General features: G+C 50.0%; 5 protein-coding genes and 1 non-coding gene across 13 annotated transcripts in view; 4 read left to right on the forward strand and 2 right to left on the reverse strand.

Annotated features, from left to right (window-relative positions):
- The window catches only part of LOC125686094 (zinc finger protein 501-like), a 474,399-nt gene that overhangs the window by 79,718 nt on the left and 367,412 nt on the right, over positions 1-27,269 (forward strand). The window lies entirely within an intron of this gene.
- Positions 1-27,269, reverse strand: part of LOC125686101 (zinc finger protein 664-like) — a 186,064-nt gene that overhangs the window by 61,710 nt on the left and 97,085 nt on the right. The gene's annotated exons all lie outside the window — the stretch shown is intronic.
- LOC125686103 (zinc finger protein 239-like) overlaps positions 1-27,269 on the forward strand; it is a 208,912-nt gene that overhangs the window by 24,791 nt on the left and 156,852 nt on the right. The gene's annotated exons all lie outside the window — the stretch shown is intronic.
- Positions 669-6,120, forward strand: LOC125686099 (zinc finger protein 135-like). 2 transcript variants are annotated; one of them, XM_048929748.1, is made up of 4 exons: positions 669-865; positions 2,940-3,036; positions 3,638-3,793; positions 4,391-6,120. In XM_048929748.1, exons 1-4 carry the CDS (start codon positions 830-832, stop codon positions 5,536-5,538), a joined length of 1,437 nt encoding a protein of 478 aa, XP_048785705.1. In that variant the 5' UTR covers positions 669-829; the 3' UTR covers positions 5,539-6,120. The 2 variants fall into 2 exon arrangements, with proteins under 2 accessions (XP_048785705.1, XP_048785704.1); XM_048929747.1 differs by lacking the exon at positions 669-865 and having other exon boundaries at positions 2,287-3,036.
- On the reverse strand, positions 3,206-3,287 carry TRNAL-AAG (transfer RNA leucine (anticodon AAG)). The gene has a single exon. It is a non-coding gene; the product is annotated as a tRNA-Leu (tRNA).
- LOC125686113 (zinc finger protein 566-like) lies at positions 9,292-24,854 on the forward strand. The gene is made up of 8 exons (XM_048929769.1): positions 9,292-9,365; positions 9,580-9,676; positions 9,865-10,029; positions 10,328-10,442; positions 11,165-11,409; positions 22,379-22,505; positions 23,045-23,155; positions 23,259-24,854. Exons 1-8 carry the CDS (start codon positions 9,292-9,294, stop codon positions 24,266-24,268), a joined length of 1,944 nt encoding a protein of 647 aa, XP_048785726.1. The 3' UTR covers positions 24,269-24,854.

Consider the following 27,269-nt stretch of genomic DNA (forward strand, 5'->3'; position numbering starts at 1 on the left):
ATTACATCTAGCTTGCCTTTAACTGAAGGCACAGAAATTTTTCAGATGGCTGGACAGACAGGAGCTTCAGTCTTTGTGCTTTTAATTTACTCCATCTACCTAACCTCTATGGATATACACACACACACACACACACACACACACACACACACACACATTACTTTGCTTATATACTTAGTATGTGCTGTTGGGGAAGATTTATCTAGGGGATTAACAAGGAAAACTTATCAGAGAAACCCCATAAAGTAGAAGGGTGCCTGAAAAGAACTATGAGTTCTAATAAAGGACCCAGATAGTAGCAGAGGTCATGAAATTAACAAAATTCTTATTTTGTTCTGATGCAGAAGCAACATTCAATTCCCACAACCCCAAACCCACACATCAATTGCAAATCCTCCAAAACTGCTGAAAACAAAATGAAATACTGCAAACCCCAAAAGACCCTCCCCAAAGACCCCAAAAACTCAACAAAATACACCAAACCCCACCAGATCACCCCCAAAACCCAACAAAACACCCCCAAATCCATCAAATCCCCAAATCCCATCAATATACCCCAAAACACACACACACACACACACACACACAAAAACAAAACAAAACAAAAACCCTAAAAAGCCCAACAAATCACCCAAAACCCCATACCCCCCCCCCCCCCCAAAAAAAAAGGGGAAATGTCCCAAATCCACCAATTTGGGTTTGGATTTTTGGGGGGTTTCCTTCCCCGCCCCCACCGGACCCAAAAGTCCCATAATTGGCCCCAAAATGCGCCCCTGGCGCCGGGAGCGACGATGGCTGAAAGGAATAGAAAGGAGCCGAAAAGAGCCGGATGGAGCCAAATTCCGCCTTTTCTGCCCCCAAAAAGGTGAGAAATTCGCTGCGGGCGGAGGGGAATTGCTGATTCTTTTACACTTCTTTTCCTTTTTTATTTTTTCTTTTTTTTTTTTTTTTCTTTTTTCCCCTTTTTCCTTTTCACCCATTATCTCCTCTTATTCATTTTCCCATTTTCTCCTTTTTTTTTTTTTTTTTTTTTTGCGTTTTTTCCTTTCCCCCCCCCCAATTTTCCCCTTTTCTTATCAATTTCCTCCCATCTTTCCCCATTTTCCCACTTTTCCTCATTTCTCTCAATTTTCTCTTCATTTTTCCTAATCTTTCCCCAGCTTTCCCCCATTTTCCCCAAACTCTCCCATTTTTCCCAAATCTTCTAAATTTTTCCCTTTTTCCTCCAAATTTTCCCCGTTTTTACCTATTCCTCCCTTTTTTTCACTCCTGTCCCCCATTTTCCCCTATTTTCTCCCATTTTTCAATTTTTCCATTTTTCATTTTTCCCCATTTTTCACCCAAATTTCCCTGTTTTTCCCTCAAAGTTCCCAAATTTCCCAAATTTCCCATTTTTTCCCTTTTCCCTCAAATTTTCCAATTTTTCCTAATTTTCCCCATTTTCTCCATTTCTTTTCCTTTCTGCTCGAAGTTTTTTCCTATTTCCCCACTTTTTTCTCCTCCTTTTCCCCTCCTTTTCTCCCATCTTTCCCCCATCTTTCTCCAATTTTTCCCTGATTTTTCCCCAAATTTTCTCGTTATTTTCCCCCATTTTCCCCAATGTTCCCATTATTCCCCCTTATTCCCCCGTTGTTCCCCCCACCCCCCGCACTTTGGTCGTTCCGCACTCGCGCTCGCTTCGGTTCCGCCCCCCGGCGCTCCGTGCGGACCCTCCCCGCCTCCCAGCTCAAATCCACACTGTGCGGAGCGGAGCGGTGCAGAAATGACGGCGGGACCCGCGGAGGTAACAGCGCTGTACGGGCACGGCAAGGAAACCGTGCGGAGATTTGCGCGGATCGCTGCGCTGCTCCCTGCGCTCCCCCCCCCAGTTTGCGCCCTTTCCCTTCGTTTCCATTTTCCTTCTCCTCCAGTTATTTCCATTTGCAAATTCCCATTTTGGCTTTAATTTCGGGTTTTGTTTCATTTGATCGAAATTTTCATTCGTTCTTCCCGAAGTTCCATTTTGTTCCCTTCGTTTCATTTCGTCCCCATTTGACATTTTTGCCTCAATTTTGAGTCCATTTCTTCAAATTTTGACTCATTTTCAAAATTTCAATTTTTTACAAAAACTTCTGTTTTTGAAAACTTCGGTTTTTGAAAATTTTTATTTTTTTCCAAAAAAATTCGATTACTTTTGGAAATTTCTATTTTCTTTCAAAATTTCGATTTTTTTTTCCCAGTTTTGATTGCCCCTAATTTCATTTTTTAAAGATTTTGATTTCATTTTTTATTTCAATATTTTTTATTTTCAATTTTAATTTTCTTCGTTTTTTTGAAATTTTCGTTTTTTTCAAGTTTTTTATTTTATTTCTCTAGTTATTGATTTTTAAAAAAATTCATTTCCATATTTTTTTCAATGTTGGTTTTCTTTTTTAAATATCAGTTTTATTCCTTTAATTAATTCCCATTTTTTAAATTCTGACTTTATTTTTTAATTTGTTTCATCTTTAATTATTTATTTTCTTTAATTTCCCCTTAATTTTGATTTCAAATTAATTTTAATTGTGCTTATTTTGATTTCATATTCCATGTTTTTTAATTTCTGATTTTTCCATTTTCCTCCATTGCCCCCCAATCTTTCCCAAATTTCCCCCATCTGCCCTCATTTTTCCCCAATTTTTCCAATACTCTGCAATTTCCCCCCATTTCCCCCAGATTTTCCCCATCCCACCATGTTGTCCCAATTTCCCCATTCCCCCCAAATTTTCTCCTACATTTCCCTGAAATTTCCCCATTTGCCCCAGTTTTCACCCATTTTTCCTCTGATTTCCCCAATTTCCCTCAAATTGTCCCCAATTTCACTCCAATTTTCCCCCTATTTTGCTCCCGTTTTCCCCAAATTTCCTCAATTTCCCTCCAATCTCCCTCCACCCCCCTTCACCACCCTGCATTTCCCACAGGTCCCAGATGCACTGCAGGAAGTGACGGTCATTTCCACCCCCACCGCTCTCCACCCTCCCCCGGGGCACCGCAGCCACCCACAGCTTCCCCCCACAGGTGGGGCCACTGACCCTCCCCCCCCTCCCCCCCTCTCCAAACCCACAGTCCCATTTGGGGCCCCCATTTCCCCATAGGGATCCCCTCATGTCTTGGGGTGCAAAAAGATGGGAGCAAATGTGAGGGGGGCTGGGGGGCACTGGGGCGTGGACCCCCAAAAGATGCTTTCTGGCAGTGGTGGGATTCGAACCCACGCCCCCGCAGAGACTGGAGCCTTAATCCAGCGCCTTAGACCGCTCGGCCACACTACCCCATGGGACACCCCCAAATCCCAATGGGAAACAATGAGGAATCCTCAACCCAGTGGGATCCAAAGGGGTCCTACCACCCAAACCCATCAGCCAATGGGATCCTACAACCCAAACCCATCACCCAATGGGATCCCACCACCCAACCCACCAGCCAATAGAGCTCCACTTCTCCAAGCCCCATTATCCCCATTCAGTGAAATCCCACCACCCCAAACCCACCACCCCAATGGAATCCCATCACCCCAAACCCCATATGGGGGACTGGGACAAAACGGATGGGTTCCATTGGCAGCACTGGGATGGGATGTGGGATCAGAGCAGCCCTGACCCATCGCCCCCCACCCATTTAGGGCCACAGGAGCGCAGTGGGGAGCCGTGGGTGCCCGATATGCTCAGCTCGGAGGATGAGGAGCCCACGCAGCCGCTGCTGTGGGTTTGGGTCCGGAGGAGGAGGAGGTGGAGGAGCTTTCCCAACACGGAGATGTCCTCTGGGTCCTCCTGCTCAGGTATGGGGGCACTGAAATGGGGGATGGGTGTAATGGGGGAAAGTGGGTGTGGGAACCGATGAGAACCCATATGGGGATGTGTCCACATCCCACCAGAACCCCATCCCCTTCCCACAGTTCCCATCCCCTTTCCATGATTCCTTTCCCCTTCCCATAGTTCCCATCCCTTCACCTCTCCTTCTCTTCCCCAATCCGTGGCTCCCATCCCCTTTCTATGGTTCCCATCCTCTTTTCATCCTTCTCATCCCTTCTCCACAGTTTCCATCCCTTTGTCCTTCATTCCCATCCACTCCCCCAAAATTCCCATTCTGCTCCCATCGTTCCCATCCCATCCCTGTACTTCCCATCCCTTCATCCCTCCTTCCCATCCTGTATCTGTGGTTCCTATCTCCTTTCCATAGTTTCCATCCCTTTACTCCTTATTTCCACCCCCCTTTCCATCCTCTCCATCCATTTCCCATGGTCCCCATCCCATATCTGCAGTTCCCATCCCCTTTCCATCCTTCTCACCCCCTTCCTGCAGTTCCCACCCCTCCGCCCCCCATCCCCACCCCCCATTCCCACCCTGCTCCCCATTTCCTCCCCAATTCCTAACAGACGCCGATGATGGATGGACAACCACAACAACAGAGGGTGCATCCATGGAGGATGATGGTGATGATGGTGACGAGGAAGATGAGGACGAAGATGGGACCAAAATCAAGCCCCGCAGCATTGCATCAGGACGGAGAAGAACTGGCACCTCCTGCACCCAGTGTGGGAAAAGCTTCCGCCATGCTGCGTCACTCCGACGGCACCGCCGCCTGCACCGCCGCATGCAGCCGTCCCCATGCACCCGCTGTGGCCGCGTGCTGATGTGCAGCTCCGCCCTGGAGGACCACCAGAAGAAGCACTGCCGACCCCAGGCCCGGCACCGCTACTTTCCCTGCGCTGACTGCGGCAAGCAGCTCTCCTCCAATGCCGCGCTCATCACCCACCGCCGCATCCACACCGGGGAGCGGCCCTATGGCTGCCCCGACTGCGGGAAGCGCTTCATGGCCAGTAAGTCACTGGGCAAGCACCGCAAGAGCCACTCGGAGGACGGCTTCTTTACCTGCCCTGACTGTGGCAAGAAGCTGACGTCCAAAGCCACGCTGCTCACCCACCGCCGCATCCACAGCGGGGAGCGGCCCTATGGCTGCCCCGACTGCGGGAAGCGCTTCATGGCCAACAAATCGCTCAGCAAGCACCGCAAGAGCCACATGCTGCCGGGCAGCAATGCCAGCAGTGCTGCAAACACAGCCTACGTGGCACAGCTCCACATGCACCACAATCATGCACCAGAACTAAATGCTAAATACAGGCAGAGCTCAGCCCTCAGTGCAACACCTGCACAGCAGCACCGGCAGCACAAGGATGTGATGCCCCATCACTGCCTGCAGTGCGGAGCTGCATTCCGGCTGCATTCGGCACTGCTGCTTCACCAGAAAAGCCACACGGTGCCACGGCCGCACACCTGCAGCGACTGCGGGAAGGCATTCCGTGAAGCCGCCACGCTGCGCCGGCACCGCCGCATCCACACTGGGGAGAAGCCATACAGCTGCCAATACTGCGGGAAGAGCTTCCGTGCCAGCTCCACGCTCATCATCCACCAGCGCATCCACACCGGCGAGAAGCCGTACCCGTGTGGCAGCTGCACCAAGCGTTTTGTCTCCAGTTCATCACTCATGAAGCACCGCCGCACGCACCAGCGCCAAGCACCATGATGGGGTTGGTTGGTTCCCCCTCACCACAGGGCTCTGAGGGGCTCACAGCCCCCTCCCACAGAGCTCTGCCGTGTCCTGTTGCTGGCCCACAATTTTATGGCTTTCCCAACCAAGCCCAGTGAGGATTTGTCTTTTCTTGGGGGGTTGGACTCCACTGGGTGGAGGGTGGAGGGATTGGGGTGATGGGACTCCATTGGGATGGAGGGATTGCACTGGGTAGGGGATGATGGAGTCTAGGGTGGTGGGACCCCATTGGGTTGGGGGATGATGGTGTTTGGGGTGGTGGGATTCCATTGGGATGGAGGATGATGAAATTTGGGATGGCAGAATTCCACTGAGCCCACTGAGTCCACTAAGTGGACTATGATGGGATTTGGGTCAGTGGGATCCACTGCAATGGAGGTTGATTGGGTTTAGGATGATGCTCATGAAGCACCCCCGCATGCACCAACACCAGGAGCCCTGATGAGCTCACAGCCCTCTCCCCACAGAGCTCTGCTGTGTCCCCATTGCTGGCCCACAGTTTTATGGCTTTCCCAACAAAATCCAGTGAGGATTGGTCTTTTCTTAGGGGGTTCAACTCCATTGGCTGGAGGGCGATGGGGATTGGGGTGATGGGACACCATTGGGATGGTGGGGTTCTAGTGGGTGGGGATTGATGAGATTTGGGATGGTGGGACCCCACTGGGTGGGGTATGATGGGGTTTGGGGTGGTGAGACCCTGTTCTGGTGCAGGATGATGGGTTACCACCAACATTTAGGGTGGTGGTATTCAACTGGAGTGGATGTCAATGGGGTTTGGGATGATAGGACCCCACTGTGGTGGAGGATGATTGTGTTTGGGGTGGTGGGACCCCATTGGGTCGAGGGCAATGGGGTTTGTGATGGTGTAATTCCATTGGGATGGAGGATGATGGGGATTGGGATGGTGGAATTCCTTTGGGGGGGGACAGTGGAGTTTGGTGGGCTTTGAGGTTGATGGGGTCTGAGCACAGTGGGAAAGAGAGGGAGAAGTGAGGTGGCGTGGCTGAGCGGTCTAAGGCACTGGATTAAGGCTCCAGTCCCAGCACGGGCATGGGTTTGAATTCCACAAAGTATCTTTTGGGGGGTTGCTGGTGGGAGCACAGCTGGAAGGGGGGAACTTCTGCATCTGGGGTGCCTCCATCCCAGGGGACAGACCTCCCCATTTCAGTCCCCCCTATTACAGCTCTCCTTAATCAGAGGAATAATTCCATTTTCCATGCACTGAGTGCACCGAGTGATTGCCCACCTTCCACAAAAACACTTCCTGGTTCCCAGAGCCCTCCACCATGGGAAGAGGGGATGTGGGGGTGTCACAGGGCAAACATTAATTTCTGCATTAATGGTCAGTTACTTAAAAAAATCCCTACTGAACAAAGAAACCACCACACTTTAGGCATAGCTCAAAACAAACTCACCTCTGCCAGCTGCTCCAAGCCATAATCCTGCACCCTCAGGAAATGCTCTGGCAGCTTTACTGGTCCCCGTAACCTATGGGAAGTTGAAGAAACTGGGAGAAGTGTTCATGCAGCGCAGCTCATGGCTTTCTCATGTCCTATGGGTCCACGTTCCTGGTAGATGCAGAGCCCCATCAAGCCCCAGTGGAAAGTCAGCTATGGATTCCACAACCGTTTGCCCCATTGCCAACTGCCCCACGTTGGAGTGACTCCATTACCTCCTCCCCTGGTGGCTGTAACTCTGGGCCCCTCCCATTGAATCACAGAATCACTGTGGGGCCTGGGTTGAAAAGCACCTCAAAGATGACATCGTTCCAATCCCCTGCTATGTGCAGGGTCACAACCACCAGTCCAGGCTGCCCAGAGCCACATCCTATGGCCTGAAACACCTCCAAGGATGGGGTATCCACAGCCTCCCTGGGCAACTAGAGAGGTCACCACCCTCGGAGTGAGGCCACGAGAACTCATTGTCATGTCACAGTAAGAAAGTGGGACGGATGTGGGTAAAGATGCAAAGCAGACGCTTTGGTTGCACACAACACCAGCAGAGGCCCATTTGGGTACCTCCCCTTAAAGGTTAGAAGTGCACAGCGGGGAACACACCAAGCCTTTGTGAGGATGACTGCCGGCCTTCATCCAACAGCCACCAGATGGGGCACAGAGACCCTCCCACGTTTTAATACAGATAACATGCAACCAGTGTCTCAGAAATGCACTATGTACACACTGTGCCTACAGTCCTGTAGCCATCGCTCCCCTCGTGCTGCTCTTTGGGTGCAGCGATTCCCTGAGCTCCCAATGCTCCCAGTGATAAAGCAATTCCTGCTTGACATAACCCACTGCCATCCCACGTTACTGGGTCAGACTTCCCAGCCTTCGCTTGTCCAACTGGGGGGCAGATGATCACCCCCTGTCTGCACCCCTCCCTGCACTATCTGCAGCACTGAGACCTTAAGATTCACAGCGCAACATTTGTGCTCTGTGGGCCCCACTTTGCAGGCATGGAGGATATCAGCTCTCCTCCTTCCACCCACCCTCATCAGAGCCACTGTGCTGCTGGGGGAGGCAGATGGGATGGCTGCATCGCTCCCCCTCAGCTTCATAGAGTTGCTTTGCTGCAGGTTTTGGCTGCAAATTGGACCCTCTAAGAACAATCCCTCATTGTGAGACTCCACTGCAAAGCTGATCGGCTCGAGCTCTCTTCTCTTACAGCTTCTGCCCTCATATTCACCACGAGCTTTTTCCACATATTCTTTCCAAATCCTCTTCCCCATCTTCTCCATCTCCATCTCCTTCCTCTCTCACCTTTCCCCAACTCCTTCTCCCCTCCCCTTCTCCCACAGACGCTCTTCCTATTGGGCTGCAACCACCCCAGTTTCACCCTCCCCTGGAGGAGCCTCCTTGTTTATCTTGTGGCTCTGCAACTCCTCCATCTGGAATCAGGTAGGGGTCCTGTGTGGCTGCTGTGCCTGGCAGAGGTGTTTCTGTGGGGCAGGGGAGCAGCCATGGGACAGGGAGAACCCAAGACCAGCACCCAGCCCCACTTGAGTTTCTCTTCAGTTCTTTCATGAAATGTGTGATTTTGGGTAGAATTTCTGTCCCTTCACCTCCTCCACATGTTGTGAATGGGCTCCCACCCCCAGGAATCCTTCCCCACTCTCTCTTGCTCCTTCTCCAGTGGTTTTAGATGAGATGGGGCATACACCAACTCACCCTGTGCCGTTCCAGGTCCCCACATTAACACAGCCACCATCTCACCATCTCGTTGCTCAGCCCAGCTCAGGGTGGTGGCACCGAGCCTCTGTGTCACTGCCAACAAAGGACAGGATGTTGTGCTGCGCTACCAGTTGTTCTCTTGCAAGGATGCTCAGAGATCAGACATCAGATGGATCCAGCACCGGTCCTCTGGGCTTGTGCCCCACTACCAAAATGGAGTGTGCCTGCAACAGATGGTGGAATGTAAAGGGAGGACAGAACCGCCCAGGAATTGTCTCTCTGATGGAAACCTGGATTTGCGCATCACTGCAGTGAGCTCCTCTGATAGCAGCTCATATATCTGCGCTGTGCAAGATGGTGATGGTTATGCGGACGCTGTGGTGAACCTGGAGGTGTCAGGTCAATGGCTGGGGTATTCATGGATGGAGAGCTGAAGGACAGCAACCTTTGAAAGAGGATGGGGCTGAACTGCTCCATGAGATGCTGGAGTTGGAGCGGGCACATGGTTTGATTTGGGGATGGATCTGCATGGATGAGGTGGTTGGGTTGGGTTTCTGCGATGGGTTTCTCCATGTCTCAGCACAAGATGCTGAGCAGCTCCTCCACCTGTGCCAAGTTGGGGATGCTGCCATTGTATGGCACTGCTCCCTGGTTGCTGCTTCATTGGGTTCTGTTGTCTCCCAAGTCTATGTCTTGCTTTTCCACATAGGGGAATGGAAAAGTAACAACTTTCCCTGATTTTTTTTCCAGATCTCTTTTCCCAAATTGTGCATCCCTGGAAGGTGGCTCTGGCTGTGATCATCACACTTCTGGTTGCATCATCTGTTGTCATTGTTTTTCTCTATAGAAAGCGAAGAGAGCTGAGAGTGGAGGGGATGAAGTGCAGGGAGGTGTTGTGCAGCAACAGGGATGGTCGAGGTGGTGCTGAGTTCTGGTCCATGGAGGTACACAGGAGGAGGAAGGGAGATTTTTCCTGAGATTCCAATATTGCTTGTTAAATAAAATTTTTGGGACCGAAGTGGTCATCGGCCATTTCCCTGAACAAAAAGATTTGGGGTGTAGGAATGGGAGCAGCCATGGAAAGAGAAGATGTTCCCTCTGACCGTGCGTTTCCTTTGCTTCTGTTTTGCAGAAAGAAAAGATGAATGCTGGGTATGTACTGGAAGGAGCGGTGCTTGAGAGCAGCCCTGCAGAGAAGGACCTGGGGGCCCTGATGGATGAGAAGCTTAACATGAGCCAGCAGTGTGCTCTTACAGCTCTGAAAGCAAATAGGATCCTGGGCTACATGAGAAGAGGGGTGGCCAGCAGGGGACAGGGAGGTGATTGTCCCTCTCTAGCTTCTGTGAGGGCCCCATCTGCAGAACTGTGCCCAGGTCTGGCGCCCCCAGTACAAGAAAGACAGAGAGCTGTTGGAGAGGGTCCAGAGGAGCTACAGAGTTGATCAGGGGACTGGAGCACCTCTCCTATGAAGACTGGCTGAGGGAGCTGGGCTTGTTCAGCCTGGAGAAAAGAAGGCTGCGGGGTGACCTCATTGCAGCCTTTCAGTGTCATGTGAATCAGAAGCCTCACCATGTCCCTTTCCTCCTTTCTCCCAGAGCTGGGCTGAGAGAGAGCAGTTGGACAGTGGCCCTCTGCACAGCCTGGGTTCTTCTCTGGAGCAACCTGTGGGTGCAGCCATCCACCAGCTGAGCAAGGGGCAGCATGGGGCAGGTAGGAACAAGCCCGATGGACAGATCAGCTTGACTCTTCTCTAAGTGACAGTGAGAAGGCTTTACCTCTGAGCGCTGACCTGTCCTTATGCCAGGAAAGTAAACCTGGAGATTTTTTAGTCACAAACTTTAAGGGGAAATCTAAATCCAATTCATAGAAACTTTTTTTTCTCTCATCTTATAGAAAGCAAGATGTAAAGATTATTTTAATCAGTGGGAGACTGCATACAGCAAAGCTTTTTCATCCTATTACTCATAGAGGATTGGAAGAAAGAGCATTCTGCAAATTGATTTGAAGTCAGGCTCTCGCCTACCAAAATGACAAAATGTGTAGAAGTTTGGTTCAGTGCTGATCTCATGAGCATCTCTTTCTCCCTTGCTGAGCGTGGGAGCATGAGTTCAGTGATTCTTTTACTATGGACCCATCTCTGAAGAATAGAAAAGTAGGATGAGATGAATGCCATCTTTCCTTACCCACAATGATGGACATTGTGTCAATTTCATGTCTCATTGTGATAAAATGGTAATATTCCCAAAGAGCCACTGGACAGAATCTGAATAATTTAAAGCAGGGATCCAAGTGCAGAAAACTTCCCACTTCAAATCTAAGAGGTACTGATGGAAACTTCCATGTCTCCAGAGGCTTAGAGCAGGATTGACTCCTCTGAAATCTTTTCTAAAATCTCCTCTGTGCACCTCTGTTCCTCCTCCTGGCGCTGGCAGACACGCGGCAGCTGCAGTTCCTGCACTTCTGGCTCTTGCTGGGCATCTGCCTGGCCGCCCTCCTGGGCAACGGCCTCATCAGCACAGCTGCAGCCTGCAACCACCGCCTGCACACCCCCATGTACTTCTTCCTCCTCAACCTCGCCCTCCTCGACCTTGGCTGCATCTCCACCACTGTCCCCAAAGCCATGGCCAATGTCCTCTGGGACACCAGGGCCATTTCCTATGCAGAATGCACTGCACAGGTCTTTTTTTATTATGCTTTCATTCTGCAGAGATTTTTCTTCTCACTGTGACCTGTGAACTGTGGACCAGTTCTTCTGTGAAATCTCCCAGATCCTCAAGCTCTCCTGCCCAGAATCAGACTAACTCAGGGAAGCTGGTATTGTTTATTTTAGTCTTTGTTTAATGTAGTCTTTGTTTAATCTTTGGTTGTTTTGTATTCATTGTGCTGTCCTACATGCAGATCTTCAGTGCCGTGCTGAGGGTGCCCTCTGAGCAGGGACAGCACAAAGCCTTTTCCACGTGCCTCCCTCACATGTCTGTCTGTTTGTCAGCACTCTCCTGTTTGCCTCTCTGAAGCCACATTCCTTCCCCATCCCTGGACCTGGTGGTGGCAGTTCTGTACTCCATGGTACTTCCCACAGTGAATCCTCTCATCTATGGTGTGAGGAACCAGGAGCTCAGGGATGCCCTGAGGAAACTTTGGGAAATCCGGCTATATTAGGACAACATTTTGTTAAATGTTGTGTTTATTGCATCCTAAAACTTGCATTTTCTTTTAAATATAGTTATTCTAAATATGTTATTATAGTGAATTATGTATTTTGACCCAGTCATCTCATGTGCCTACAGAACTCGTCTTCCCATATGCATGAACACAATGAAGATGACAGCAGAAAATAATTTCTCTCAGCTCACTTTTCTTCCCTTCTCCTCTGGAGCTGGAGGAGAAACCCCCTTATGCAGGAGGGATTCAGGGGCCAAGAGCCCATCTACCAAGTTGAGCAGCAGCCCAAATTTCCTTGGCAGCTGCCCCTCACTACTCAGTGGGCTTCTGCACCTGAAGTTCTTTATTATGAGAGTGGTGTAACAGAGCTATAACAGGCTGCCCAGAGAGGTTGTGGATGCTCCATCCCTGGAAGTGTTCAAGGCCAGATTGGATGGGGCCCTGGGCAGCCTGGTCTAGTATCAGACTGGGAGGTTGGTGGCCCTACATGTGGCAGGGAGGTTGGAGATTCATGATCCTTGAGGTCCCTTCCAACCCTTGCCATTCTGTGATTCTGTGACTCTGTAATTCTTCTACTCACTGCCTTCAAGTCAGGGCTGCTGCTTTCCTGGGGCCATGACAATGGGCAAGGGCAAGATGTGATTTTTTGATTGCTGCTCTCTTTCCATTTCCATGCTTTCCTCTTGTCCCTCTACAGTCCTGGTAGCCCTCGGGTCTCAGATGAATTGACAGCAGTCCTGTTGTCTCTACAGTGGCATCCAGTGGCATCCAGTGGCAGTGAGGTAGCAGGCAGGAATAGGCAATATGCACCATTGCGTCAGAGTTTGTCTCACTGTTCCCATCACAAGACAAGGGGCTGCTTGTTGCAGGTTAGCAACACGTTACAGGGTTCTTGTGCAAAAATTCTCCTTTATTTTCTCATGCAAGGTTTTTATTGCCTAACACATTTATTCAGGACATTTCCACTAACAGTCCATTGGCTGAAAAAACAGTTTCAACACAAATCTTCATAACAGCAGCGAGCTTATCTTATGCTGTGAGAAACATGCTCAAGATCAACAATTTCTAGGCAAAGATCCCTGTGATTCATTATTGCAATACTGGGCGCACACCCCCTACTGGCAAGGTAGAAATTGCAGAACCAATTAGTGAAATCCATTCCGTTATATACCCTCAGTCCAACGCAGGTAAAGCCTCTCCTGACACTCAATGGTTGAGCATCTCAGGCTCACAATCTTCTGATGCTAGAGCTATGTTATACTTCCATAACTAAATTACACTTCTATAGCTATGGTTACACATCCAAAGCTATGGTTACACTTCCATAGCTATGGTTACACTTCCATAGCTACGTTTACACTTGCATACAATGTCTGTTACGACCCCATTGTCTTTGGATATGTTCTAAACTTTTTATAGTGTATGTTCTGGACTTTTTATAGTGATAGGAAGACAATATTTTCACTTGTTCTGTCTCTCCTTTACCCTAGTGCCTGTGCCAGTTCTAGGTCAAACTGCCCCAGTCTCGACTATGTTCAGGAGTTTTCTTTGTAAAAGGTTTCTTACCCTATGCTATTCACGGAAAATACTGAAAACTTCCATTGCAAAAACACAATCTGCCCCTCACAGGCCCGTGGCCATTTTGGGCCCTTATGGACACAAATGAAAGGGGATTGTACTTGCACCATGGTAAAACACATTATCATTATTATGATTATCAATATCATCATTCAACCTGCTGGGTCATCCTGGAATCAAGGTCCATCTGTCCACATGTGGGTCATTCAGGACTCACATATGACACAAAATGAAAGAAAATACACTCAGTCACATTTGATTGCAAGCATTAAAAACATGACATCTATCAGGTGCTTATCCAGTGTAACTTTACCAAATGATTTCTTGCTTCTCATACTTAGGGATTTGGGGTATTGGTAGTACCATTCATATTGCTCCAATCTGAGGCATTTTCAGCAGTACAGGTTGTTGCAAAATTCTATAAGATCTTTTCCTGGCTTGATATGAACTTCTAGGATGGTTGTATTCACAGATAGACAAATGGCTTTCATGTTCACAGAATCACAGAATCACAGAATTGTAGGGGTTGGAAGGGACCTCCAGAGATCATCGAGTCCAACCCCCCTGCCAAAGCAGGTTCCCTACAGTAGGTCGCACAGGTAGGCATCCAGGCAGGTCTTGAACGTCTCCAGAGAAGGAGACTCCACCACCTCCCTGGGCAGCCTGTTCCAGTGCTCCGTCACCTCACTGTAAAGAAGTTCTTGCGCATGTTTGTGCGGAACTTCCTATGCTGCAGTTTCCGGCCGTTTCCCCTTGTCCTGTCTCCACTCACCATTGAAAAGAGTCTGGCCTCACCATTCTGCCCCCCACACCTTAGATATTTATAGACCTGGATCAGGTCCCCTCTCAGTCTTCTTTTCTCAAGGCTGAACAGACCCAGTTCACTCAGCCTTTCTTCACAGGGGAGATGCTCCAGGCCCTTCACCTTTTTTGTACTGGGGAGCCCAGAACTGGACACAGTACTCCAGATGAGGCCTCAGCAGGGCAGAGTAGAGGGGGAGGATCACCTCCCTCAACCTGCTGGCCACGCTCTTTTTAATGCACCCCAGTAAACCATTGGCCTTTTTGGCCACAAGGGCACACTGCTGGCTCATGGCCAACCTGTCATCCACCAGGACACCCAGGTCCCTCTCTGCAGAGCTCCCCTCCAGCAGGTCATCCCCCAACCTGTACTGGTGCATGCAATTATTCCTCCCCAGATGCAAGACTCTACACTTGCTTTTGTTAAACCTCATCCGATTTTTTTCTGCCCAGCTCTCCAGCCTGTCCAGGTCTTGCTGAATGGCAGCACAGCCTTCAGGCTGTCAGCCAATCCTCCCAACTTCGTATCATCAGCAAACTTGCTGAGGGTGGCCACTATCCCCTCATCAAGGTCATTGATGAAGATGTTGAACAAGACCGGACCCAGCACAGACCCCTGAGGAACACCGCTAGTTACAGGCCTCCAACCGGACTCTGCACCGCCAACGACAACCCTCTGTGCTCTGCCAGTCAGCCAGTTCTCAACCCACCTCACTGTCCACTCATCTATCCCACACTTCCTCAGCTTTGTTATAAGGATGTTGTGGGGGACAGTATCAAATGCCTTGCTGAAATCAAGGTAGACTACATCCACCGCTCTCCCCCCATCCACCCAGCCAGAGACAACATCATAGAAGGCTACCAGATTGGTCAAGCATGACCTCCCCCTGGTGAACCCGTGCTGACTACTCCTGATAACCTCCTCTTCTTCCAGTTGTCTGGAGATGACATCCAGTACAAGCTGTTCCATCACCTTTCCAGGGACAGAGGTGAGGCTGACTGGCCTATAATTGCCTGGGTCTTCCTTCTTGCCTTTTTTGAAGACCGGGGTGACGTTGGCTATCTTCCAGTCTTCAGGCACCTCCCCCGTCCTCCAAGACTTCTCAAAGATGACAGAAAGCGGTTCAGCAATCACCTCTGCCAGCTCCCTCAGCACCCGTGGATGAATCCCATCGGGTCCCATGGATTTCTGAACATTGGTGTTGCCTAGGCGCTCCCGGACCACCTCTTCCCTGACTGAAGGGAGGTCTTCCATTCCCCAACCCTGTCACTAACCTCCAGGGTCTTGGATTCCCGAGGGGGAGCTTTTTCACTGAAGACAGAAGCAAAGAAGGCATTCAGTATCTCCGCCTTCTCAGCATCCCGTTACCAGCACACCCCCGTCACTTAGCAGGGGAGACACATTCTCCTTAGCCTTCCTTTTACTGTTAACATACTTAAAAAAGCCTTTTTTATTATCCTTTATCCCTTTCGCCAGATTTAATTCCAGGTGGGCTTTAGCCTTCCTCATTGCATCCCTGCAGGCCCTGACAACATTCCTGTATTCTTCCCATGTAGTCAGACCCTTTTTCCACATTTCATGGGCCTTCTTCTTTCCTTTGAGTTTGTGCACGAGCTCCTTGCTCATCCACACAGGTCTCCTGCCACCCTTTCCCGATTTCTTCCTCACAGGGACGCACCGATCCTGGGCTTGGAAGAAGAGCTGCTTAAATGCCAACCAGCTCTCACAGACCCCCTTGCCTTCCAACACCCTAGCCCACGGGATAGCTCCAAGTAGGTCCCGGAAGAGATCGAAGTTGGCTCTCTTAAAGTCCAGGGTAGCAATCCTACTTTTTGCTTTACTTCTTCCACTCAGGATCTTGAACTCCACCATCTCGTGGTCACTACAACCCAAGCTGCCCCCAACCTTTACTTCCCTGACAAGCCCTTCTCTATTAGAGAGAATAAGGTCCAGCAGTACCCTTCTCCTCATCGATTCCTCAACCACCTGCAACAGGAAGTTATCTTTAACACATTGCAGGAACCGTCTGGACCGCGCATGCCTAGCCACATTGCTTTTCCAGCAAATATCTGGATGATTGAAGTCCCCCATAAGCACCAGCGCCTGGGATTGTGATGCTGATTCCAATTGTTTGTGGAAGGCCTCATCAACCTCCTCCTCCTGATCAGGGGGCCTGTAGCACACACCTACAACGGTGTCAGCCATACCATCCCGCCCCTTGATTCTTATCCACAAGCTCTCCACTGCTACACCACTCTCCCCCAGGTGGAGTTCAATACATTCAAGCTGCTCTCTTACATAAAGAGCAACTCCACCACCCCGCCTCACTGGCCGATCTTTCTGAAAAAGCACATAGCCCTCCATGACAACATTCCAGTCATGTGAGCTGTCCCACCACGTCTCCGTGATCGCCATGAGATCGTAGCCAACTGGTTAAACTGCTCCACAGTTGTGTAAATGAGGTATGATCCAAAGTAAATCTCACCTAAGTAAATCTCACCAAAGTAAATATCACCTGAATTTGTTCCCACAGTTTAGTGTGCACATCTGTGTCTTTTATTGAGTTTTGTCAGTTTTGATTAATTCTAGCCAACACCCCTCCTTCTTGGGCCGTCAGGAGATCAAGAGCCATTCCATTCTGCAATACTGCCTGACTAAGAGAGGACACCTCTGTCTGCAATCCAAGTATAGCATCCATAGCTGAGTTCTTGATATTCTCTAGTGTAGCTGCTATACTGACAATTGCCTTTTCTGATTCACTTACTCCTGGACTAGGAATAAACCATCCAATAAAACTATGGAACCCACAGAACCTGTCTATAAGGGGGTTATCCCCCGCTTCACCATTTTCCAAGAGCTTCTCAGCACCCCTGGGGGAGGAGCTTGAAGCACTAAGCATCCTCCTACATAATATCCTTCTAGTTCTCAGGAAGGGTCTTACATTGAGGCCTGTCTACAGCTGTACACTGAATTTAGGTCCTTTTTCCTATTGTTCTGATTTTATTTGCACACCTACGCCTACTTCCTGCTCCACCCCATGGTGTCCAATTGGTGGAGGGAGTCCCACACTGAGGGATTTCCATTCCTCCATCTCTTGCTAAGGCTGTACATATCCTGCAATCAGGGAGCTTTAGGCTAACCACTGTTCCTTTAGTGATGTTTAAATAGGTATTTTCACACCAGGCTGAAGCAAGTCTTATGTAACACGTGCAACCTATAGAACACATTCTAAACATATTGTCTCTCAATCCTTAGCTCCAGTGGTCCGGTCTTCTTAACAGTGCACTGGGGCTGAGATGTCTTCTTAACTCATGTGTAGTTCCACCACGCTTTCTCTTTCACCTTGATCGCTATGGATGATGCTCTGGATGATGCTCTCAACCCCAAATCTTGGAATTGTCTCTTGTAACAATACTTTAGTTACTTCCTGCACCTTGTTGGTCCTGCAAGGGAAAAGGTGCCTGTTAATACCAACGTATACCTATACCCCTTTTCCCTGTGAGTTCAGAGAAATCAATTCACCATTGTTGTCGAGGATAAATTCCCTTCCCTGTTAGTCCCATGGCACCGTGGGGCCTGTTCTAGGACTATTCTGTAAACAAATCTCACATTGCTCTGTTACCTGCTTAGTGGTGGTGTATAAATTCCAAGCCATAATCCGTTGCCTCAAGTATTTATACAGGGTCTCAGTTCCCCAGTGAGTTTTCCTGTGCTCAGCCATGATTATGGCCCATAATAAGGAGGTGAGAACTACTATCTTGTTTTGAAGCCTGCACTTCTGTGTCCTCTGTTTCTGAACACTTTCCAAGCCCTCTTGATTAGTTTATCCAGGTCCTGTATTTTGCTTGCTTAATCTGTAATTCACCAGGACAAAATACAGACATTGTCACTCTGATTAGCAAAAGACCTTGGGAGATGTGAACAAGTTCAGCAGACATGGACAGAGAAAACCAAAAGATCGTAGCTTCCACTTGTTCTAGTAAATCTTGCCCTAGGAAAGGCTTTGGTGAGTTTGGCACCTACAAACATTTGTGTATCCCTACCTGTTTACCTGTACTAAGTTGTAAAGGCTTAGGAAAGTAAACCTCCTCACTTCTGCCAGTGGCTTCCCTTACGGTTACAAATTCATCACTTCCTGGAGTTAGAGAAGCATTTCACACCCAATAAGTTGCTCCAGTTACAACAAATTTCACACTTGGCTGCAATTCCTTCCTTAGCTTAATCTTCTCCACCCTTAACTGTTATTGCATCTGTTACCAAATCCAGTGCCTCTTATTGCACTGCTTTTCTGTTCAACGTGGAAGGAACACTCCTGGGCCTTTCCAGCTCCCCCCCTTCAGCTCCTCCTGAGGAGATCTCTGGGTCCTACAGCCCTGCTCTCAGCTCCTCCCCTGCTAAGGCTTCCCATGCTAACACTGGGATATCCAGTTTCCCAGGTCTCTGCAGATGAAGGCTGATCACTTCCAGCGTCTCATCTCCTGCCTTGGCACAAACAAGATGAACTGCTAAATGGTCATCACCTTCCAAACACCATTGATATTAAAGTTGTCTTGCTCATGGGGCCCCCAGGCTCCCCAGCAGTATCTGAAGTGGAATTTGCCTGGGGACTTCCTTTCCCTGTGCTCCCCCATACTCAATTTCATTGATTCCTTATTGTTCCCCAAAGTTCACACCTTATAGGTAGAATGTTAGTGTGACCAAATGCATATTCCTCTTTAAAGCCCAGTCTACAACACCAACCGAAACGCCACTTTCCTCTATTCCACTGTAATCCCTGGACACTACTACAGGTCAAGCCTCTGATAACAAATACAGGGTTAAACAAACAGCCAATTAGATTCCCACATTCACACCACTCACACCTTGCATCCAATAGTCAGCATTCACACCACACAGCAGCTGCTTATGAAGTCTCTGCTGCTGGGTAATGGACTCTGCCTACTTCCCCAGGGCACGGGAACACCGAATTCCCTGGGCAAGAGCTATAACCAATGTCCCCAGCAACAACAGCACTTGTATTGTATGTGGAATTCCACAAGCAATCATTTTATAACAGAAAAACTTAGCAATCACAAAGGTAATGACAATGAAGAAGTTTGGACGTTTACTCGTTACATGATCCTAACCATGCCCCTTCCTGGCAGCTAACTGCAAATGCCCCTGATACATTTCTGTTGTGATGATTTCTCCAAAGTATTTCAAAGCTTACATTCCCGAGCACATTATAGCCTCACTCCTGCATGATTTCACCCATGAGGTTCTTACAATTCTCAGGATACCACCTCAAGTGGGACCCTGCTCCCAAGGGTTGTCCTCCCCCAAGGATCGCCATGACCGAACCTCCAGCTATGGATCCACCCTCAAGGGGAGCACCCTCGCTCCTTCACCCTTCAAGATGCGTAGAGTTTAAACATTGCCAAATGAAACTGGGGGCCCACTTTTGCCCCACAGAAAATGCAATAGAACAGGAAGCACTCTTCCCCAGACACAAACCCCCGGTTAACCCGAGGGCAGTACCTTCTTGCTGACCTTAAAACCTGTAGATCTACAGCAGCAAACAGCAGAGCCGGCCCATGTATAACACAGAGCATAACCAAAGGAAGCAAAGAGACCCAGGAAAAAGCGATGCTTCATTAGCGTAACAAAACGCAGACCCCATCCCTCCCTCCCTCCCCCGGGTGCAGATGTGCCATGAGAAGGAGCTGTGAAACTGCCCAAGGCCTGGCAGCCGGCTCGGGGCGTGCTCGCTGTGGGAATTGCTGCCTGCACCTGAGGCTGTGCCGAAGCGGCCAGAGCCTGGCTGGAAGCCGTCCGGGCAGCACCGCGGTGGCAGGAGGAGCAGCGAGGCCGTGCTGCGGCCAGCTCCGGGCTGAGGGCACTCGGCATCCTCTGCTCTCCGCGCCTCCTAGGAACACAACTGCCTGCACCAGAGGCGGGAGCAGCCTGCTCCGCACCCAAGGTAGGAGCCCTTCGCGGCTCGGGCAGAGGAGCGCACGCTTCCTGCCCCCTGCCAGCAGCAGCGGGAGGGTAGCGGGGAGCGTCAGCGGGCGGGGCGGAACCGGCACTGCTGTAGCCCAGGTGGGAGCCCGGTCCCGGCTCCAGCTGCTGCCCAGCATAGCGGGTTTGCTGGACCAGACGGGCTACAACGAGGGGAGCAGCGGCTCCCAGGCGTGTTGCAGCCCGGCTTGGGCTCCGAGGGGCACAGGAAGGGGTTGGAGCTGGGACAGCGAGGAAGTGAGCAGAGGAGCTCAGCGTGCTCTGCTGCCCGGTAGGCTTTCTGTGACACAGCCCTGCTGAGGCTGCGCTTCTCCCTCTCGGCCACGGGAGACACGAGATGACCTCTCTCTGCAGCTCTGCACGTATGCATTGATGTAAGCTTTAAACTCCCTGATGCTTCCTTTTGAGTGTCTTAATGTGAAGCCTCCAAAGGCGGAATCTGCACTCCCCTCACCATTCCCGGGCAGCCCGCAGTTTCCCTTCGGGGACCCAGCAGGCAACACCTGCCTCTAGCGGTCCTTTCAGAGTTACCTTTTGTGCGCTTAGCGCTGGGCTGATGGCTCACCTGGGGATTGTGCAAACCCCTCCCATGGCTTTTGTTCAGGCTGTCCCGGCAGCTGCAGATGCCTTTAGCACACAGCTGCGGACCCTGAGCACGTCCAACACCTGCGCCAGCCGCAGCACTGGGCTGCGTAATAGGAGCTGTAAAGCTGAGAGCGTGTGGGCTGACTGGAGCACACGTTGAGAACGCGCCCGAGCAGCACGTCAGTAAAGTGCAGCCCAGGCTGCCTCGTGCAAAGGGCGCACGGTGCTGAGAACCGTGCCCTGAAGTGAGCGCGGTGTGCGTGTGGAGCTGAATGGGAAGCGGCGCCCCCTGGTGGGAGGGCAGGGAGATGCCGCCGTTGAGGCAATCTTTCGGTAATGAGGGACTTGGGCTTTTTTTATCTTGGAGAACAGAAGGCACTGGGGAGACCTCCTTCTGGTCTTCCAGGACTTGAAGGAAACGTATAAACTGGAGCAGAACAGCTGATTGCGAGGGTGGATAGCGATGGGGCAAGGGGAATGGTTTTAATTGGAGTTAGAGGAGATTATTTTAGATATCTGGAGGAAGTATTTTACTCTCTGAGTGAGTGGTGAGGCACAAGAACAGGTTGCCCATAGAGGATGTGGATGCCCCATCCTTTGGGCCTCTGGGATGTGGCTCAGAGCAGACTGGTCTGCTGGATGTTGTCTCTGCACATAGCATTTTATTGAAACTAGATGGTCATTGTGGTCCTTTTCAACCCCGGGTATTCCCTAATGATGTGATTACCTTCAGATAATCACTCTAACAAAACACCTTAGAGAAGCTCAGGAAGCTCCAAACTAACCATGAGTCTCTTACAGAAAATCTGTGTCAGCAAGGTGTCTTGACATGAAGCCAAGTGGGATCTCTGTACAGATGTGGCCTTGAGAGCCATCCCTGATTGTGGGGAGATCCTGTCGAGCAGCCCTTTGCTGTGCAGGAGAGCTCAAGGGGCACTTGGGCTGCTCCCTGTTTAGGGGTAAGATGACTGCCTCCTTGATAGGCATTGTCTTTAGGCATAGAGACTATGTATTCTCACCTGTTGAACCGGGTGTCATTTCTTTGTGCCACCCAGTCTGAGTCAGCTTTGTGATTTGTAATCAGCTTTAGCCAGAGTGTTACCAGTGCTGTTGCTGCTTGTGTTCCTGTGCAAGGCCTGCTGTGCCATCCCCCAGGCAGTGCCCTGCAGATGGGCTGTGGAGGGCTGGGTTGGGACAGGGACTGCTGCGTTCCCTCACAGCTCCCCTGCCATTTCTCTTGTCCCTGCAGGCTCCAGTTCAACTTCTGCCTTCCAGCCATGATCAGCTCAGCTGCAGGAGAGCAGCAGATGGCCACAGCACATGCATCTCAGGTAGGGGCTGGGGGAAGCAGGCAGGAGAGGCTGAGGGGCGAAGGGATGTGAATGCAGGGGGAGAGGGAGGTGGCCTCAGCCAGCATGTGTGTGCTGGGGCCAGAGAAGCGGCTGGGACAGGAGTTTGTGTCCTGTTTGAGCTGCTTCCCTGGGCCTTGGCTGTTCCCAGCAAGGAGCCTCTTTGCTTGCAGGAGCCCGTGAGCTTTGCGGAGGTGGCCGTGTATTTCAGCAGGGAGGAGTGGGCGCTGCTGGACCCTGCGCAGCGAGCGCTGTACCGGGACGTGATGCTGGAGACGTACCAGTGTGTGGCCTCACTGGGTGAGGGCTTTGCTGCCTTTCCTCCTCGTTAGGGCACCTATGGCTGTGCAGAAGGAGCCTCTGCAGGCTGGAGCTAGTAAAATTGCCGTGTAGTTACATACTGATAACAGCAACAAAGGAAAGACTGAGAAGCATGACTATCAGAAAGGGTTAGTATGCACAACAGACTCATAAACGCCCCAGAGTCAGTTTTGGCAAGCAGGCATCAGCTTGGAGAAGGAGAATCAGCTCCCTGCAAACAGCCCTTGTATTGCTGCATTGCATGGTGCCACCAGCCCCAGTGGACAGACCGCTTCCAGATTGTTTCCTCTGCATTTTTTGCCTCTATATTCTCTTCCCATGAACATTCTTGAACCCTTGGGCATTGAGCTGTTTGGAAAATATTAAAGGAAACGTTCTAATGGGTATTTGATTGCCCACTGTTATTATGGCCCTTATCTTGTTTTCAACGTGGTGATGGATGTACTGCAAAGTTGCTGGACAAGCGGCTGTGCCAGATTCTGGGAAACACTCTTATCTCCATATTTCTTCCATTCAAGCTCCACCTCGAGCCTCCAAACCCATGGTAATCTCCCTGCTTGAAAGAGGGGAAGAGCCCTGGATCCCAGATGTGCATAGCCCTGAGGCCGTGCCAGGAGTCCTCAGCCCAGGTGAGTTGGTGGAGGGAAGAAGTTTGGGGCTGTAAGAGCCATCTCTGTGTGTGTTTTATTTTGGACACTGTGTGCTATTTCTGGATTTCCTGTCATCCAGCAGGAACTGGCATTGCAGACATACTGGAGGACCTGCAGGAAAGTGGTGTGGCCGAAAGGCGGTGGGGTGGTGTCTGTGTGGAAGAAATCAGAAGGGATGTCCAAGGAGGCCTGGAGCAAGGTCAGGGTGAGCACATCATGGAGCCACTGGGAAAGTGTATGTTAAAGACAGGGAGGAGCCCGTTGGACTTCAACGTAGGTCAAAATGAGCCTGAAGAACCCAGGAGCAAGGATGTGTGCCAGCAGAAAAAGCAGAATCCATGCACTGAGTGTGGAAATAGCTTTGAAAAATATTCCGCCGTTGTTAACCACCAGTGCATACACTCAACAGAGAGCCTATACAAGTGTTCTTATTGTGGGAAGAGCTTCAAAAAGAAATCCCAACTCACATACCACCAACGCATCCACACAGGAGAGAGACCCTACAAGTGCTCTGAGTGCGGGAAGTCAGTAAAAACCCATTCCCACCTCACGTACCACCACCGCTTGCACACAGGAGAGAGACCCTTTAAGTGCTCTGAATGTGGGAGGAGCTTCAAAAGTAGTTCTGAATTGAAGCTGCACCAGCGTATACACAAAGGGGAGAGACCCTACAAGTGCTCTGAGTGTGTGAAGAGCTTCAAAAGTAGTTCTGAATTTAAGCGCCACCAGCGCATCCACACAGATGAGAGACCATATAGGTGTCCTGAGTGTGCAAAAAGCTTCAAAAGCAGTTCTGAATTGAAACGCCACCAGCGCATCCACACAGGAGAGAGACCCTATAAGTGTCCAGAGTGTGCAAAGAGCTTCAAAAGTTGTTCTGATTTGAAGCGCCACCAGCGCATGCACACAGGAGAAAGACCCTATAAGTGTCCCGAGTGTGGGAAGAGCTTCAGAAGGAATTCTGAATTGAAGAGCCATCAGCACACGCACACAGGGGAGAGACCCTTCAAGTGTCCTGAGTGTGAGAAAAGCTTCAAACGCAGGTCTAATCTCAACACCCACAAGCACATCCACAGCGCACACAGGCTGTAGAAGCATCCCCAGGATATGGGGAACCTTCAGAAACAGTTCCAGCCTCAGTATCTACCAGCACAGCCACACAAGACACAGAGCCTGCAGAGCTTCTGTCAACAGTTTTTGGGCTGGTTCGGCCCAGTTCCGTGACCAGGGGGGTGGAGGGATTTCATAAAATCTGTGCCTCTGGAAAAAAGGGAAACGGGACCCCCCAAAAAAATTAAAAACAGCGGGAACGACCTGAGGAGAAACAAACTGATTTACTCAATGTAGTATTGGAATGCAAGATAACACACCATAATACAATATAATAAGAATTGAAGCTAATAAATAAAATATAATGAGAGAGAGCATGTCCGAAAGGTGGGTAGGCCTCACCACAATGCTGAGGTGAGATGCGCAGTCCAGTTGAGCAGCAGGGAGATGGGAGGAGAGCCGACAAAGAGCAGATGAAAAAGAGCCCATCAGGTGACCTTGCCAGGAGCTCTATCTCCTTCCTGGCCGTGCTGCACATTGGTTCTACGACTCTTCTCAAATGCTTTGAACAGCTGGTCACAGCAGCTGTGTGACACCAAGCCTTGTTTGCCTCCAATAAAGCTACAAAAAGCTGAGCTTGTTCTTCCTAAATGCACCATCCCAAGTTTCAGGAGGTGGATTGAGCAGAAGGCAGTGCAAAACCTCAGGGTGTACAAGCAGCTCATCCCCACAGCACAGAGATATCAGAGTGCTCTCCAGTGTGTGCTTGCCTTGCAAGTGATCCCTTTAGAGCTTGAAGGTTTTTGATTTGACCCTGGCAAGGTGTGTCTGAGATCTCCCACAGCAGGGCCTTCACATTTGTTGCGCTCAGCTAAAGCTGCTGTGCTTGGAATGCAGTTGGCAGGAAGTGGAGGTTGTGATTGGTGAGCTAGTGAAGCTTTTTTTTCCATTTTTATTTCCTAAAATTATCAATTTAATGGTAGGTTTCCCCCCCAATGTTTTGTCTCACATCTTATTTAGTTGGATTAGGAGTTAGAAAACTCAACTTTTTGTCTGCCTCTGAACTCGCCATCTTTTCCTCTGCTCTGGGGAAAGTCCTTCTGTTGCAGACATGAACCCCTGCAGAGTTGTGACTGCAGTGCCCCAACTGCAGGAACAGGAGCATTTCTGATTCCACAACAGTTTGTTTTCCTAGTGGTGGTGGAAAAGGAGGGGGACTTCCATTCTCAGGGTGGATGTCCACTTGGGAGGCTTTGTCTTGGTGAATTCTAGTAGTTGCATCCATCCCACAGAAAGCTCTGCCCTCTGTGTCATAGGTCACCTCTGCACTCATGGAATCGACACAGGCACAGACAGAGCTCCCAAGGGAACAACCAGCCCCCCAGGTGCCCATGTGCAAGGCTGTTAGGTGTTACTGGTTTTTCGCACTGGCATCCAAAGTTGGAGGCCCTGTGTGCTGCAGCATCATCAGCATGAGTGAGAGGTGGTGGGAATGGTCCTGTGACGGGTGTGCTGTGTGTGATGGATGGCTCTGGGCTCTGCAGGCTGAAGATGCAGGGCAGGTGAGATGGGATGGGGCTGCTGTGTGTACGGGTGGGCTGGATGGAATGGAGCTTAGAGTTAGTAATGACATGGTTGAAAGCCTCTGGGTATGGATTAAGGGTCAAGGAAAACTAAAGAGGACGTCACTGTGGGAGTCTACTATAAGCCACTCAGCCAGGACGATGGTACCAATTAATTATTCTTAATTCTTTAAAGGAGTATCTCAAGATCAGCCTCTCTTGTCCTAATGGGTCACTGGATTCCCAGCAATTTAGGGGTTGTAGCACAAAGCCAGTAAGCTGTGTGGTTTTCATGGCCAACTGATGTGATTATATGTGACTGTTGAAGTTATGCAGGAGATACTCACACATCCGCCCAGGAGCAGAAGTACTCTCTGGCTTTCTTAGGGGACTCAGTATCAGTCAGTGGGCAAAATGCAGTGTGAGGGAGATCATTTTGCTTCTCAAATCTTCCTACTACTGACGCTACCTACAGTGACAATGGCTGACATTCTTTGAGTAAGGCAATGCAAAACTGAGCCAAATGAGAAAGAATGCAATGAGTGTTTGAAGTCCCTTACTACCCTCCATCAAACGTGGCAGTAGCAAGAGCAAAAGGTTGACTGTTCCAAACTCATCTTAGAGCTTCAGCAACTGAGAAGAGAGAATACCCAACAACACAGCAGTCACAGCAGGTGTGATAGTCAGACTACCACCTATTGATGCTGTGCTCATGATCTTTAAATAAAGTTTGTAGCCACTTACCCGTAGTAGTGGGGCTGAACAAGGAAGTCAGGGCATCATGAATTTAATTTTCTCCTTAATAGGGTAAGCTGTTCAGAATCTCCCACCACAGTGATTCTCTGTGCACCACACAGGATTGCAAATGGAAATGCTGCCATCAGAATCTCTATTGATGTTACTGCTGTTGTCGCAGAGTCTGGGTTCTTTAGCTCCGTGTGCCCAGATCTCATTTGCTCAGAGTGGCACGAGATTTTTGTTTCATTTCTGCACAGAGATGAGTGCTGTGGTTCATGCTAAGGTGCCTTCTCTGTGCTACAGGATTTCTTTTGTGGACCAGGAATGCAGGATCGTCTCACCTCCGAGTGTACTGACAGCATTTACCCACGTGAATGGTTACCTACTCTTCATCTGCTCATTTCTGATCATAGCAGAGGGAGGCATCTGCCCCCAACACCCATGGTGCCACCAACCCCTGCAGTGTCATAGATTTGGGTTTCTCAGGCCAGAAAAGGGTGAGGGTCAGGAAAACAGTCAGAACTCATGCCCCAAGAAGCACATTGAGAATGCAGGACAGAGGGCCAGACAGGGCACTGCATCAATACCAGTGCCACCAAAAAAGCATGGAGAGTCTTAGTAATTGGGGGCTTTTGGCTGGGAAGCACTGAGGCTGCCATTTGCTGCCTGACGGAGGGGGCAGTTTCTTGATCAAGGCTTTGGGTATTCTGATCTCGGGCAGGCTTTTGAGAAACTGGATATGT

Source organism: Lagopus muta, chromosome 31 (assembly GCF_023343835.1).
Source record: "Lagopus muta isolate bLagMut1 chromosome 31, bLagMut1 primary, whole genome shotgun sequence".
Lineage (NCBI taxonomy): Eukaryota > Metazoa > Chordata > Aves > Galliformes > Phasianidae > Lagopus > Lagopus muta.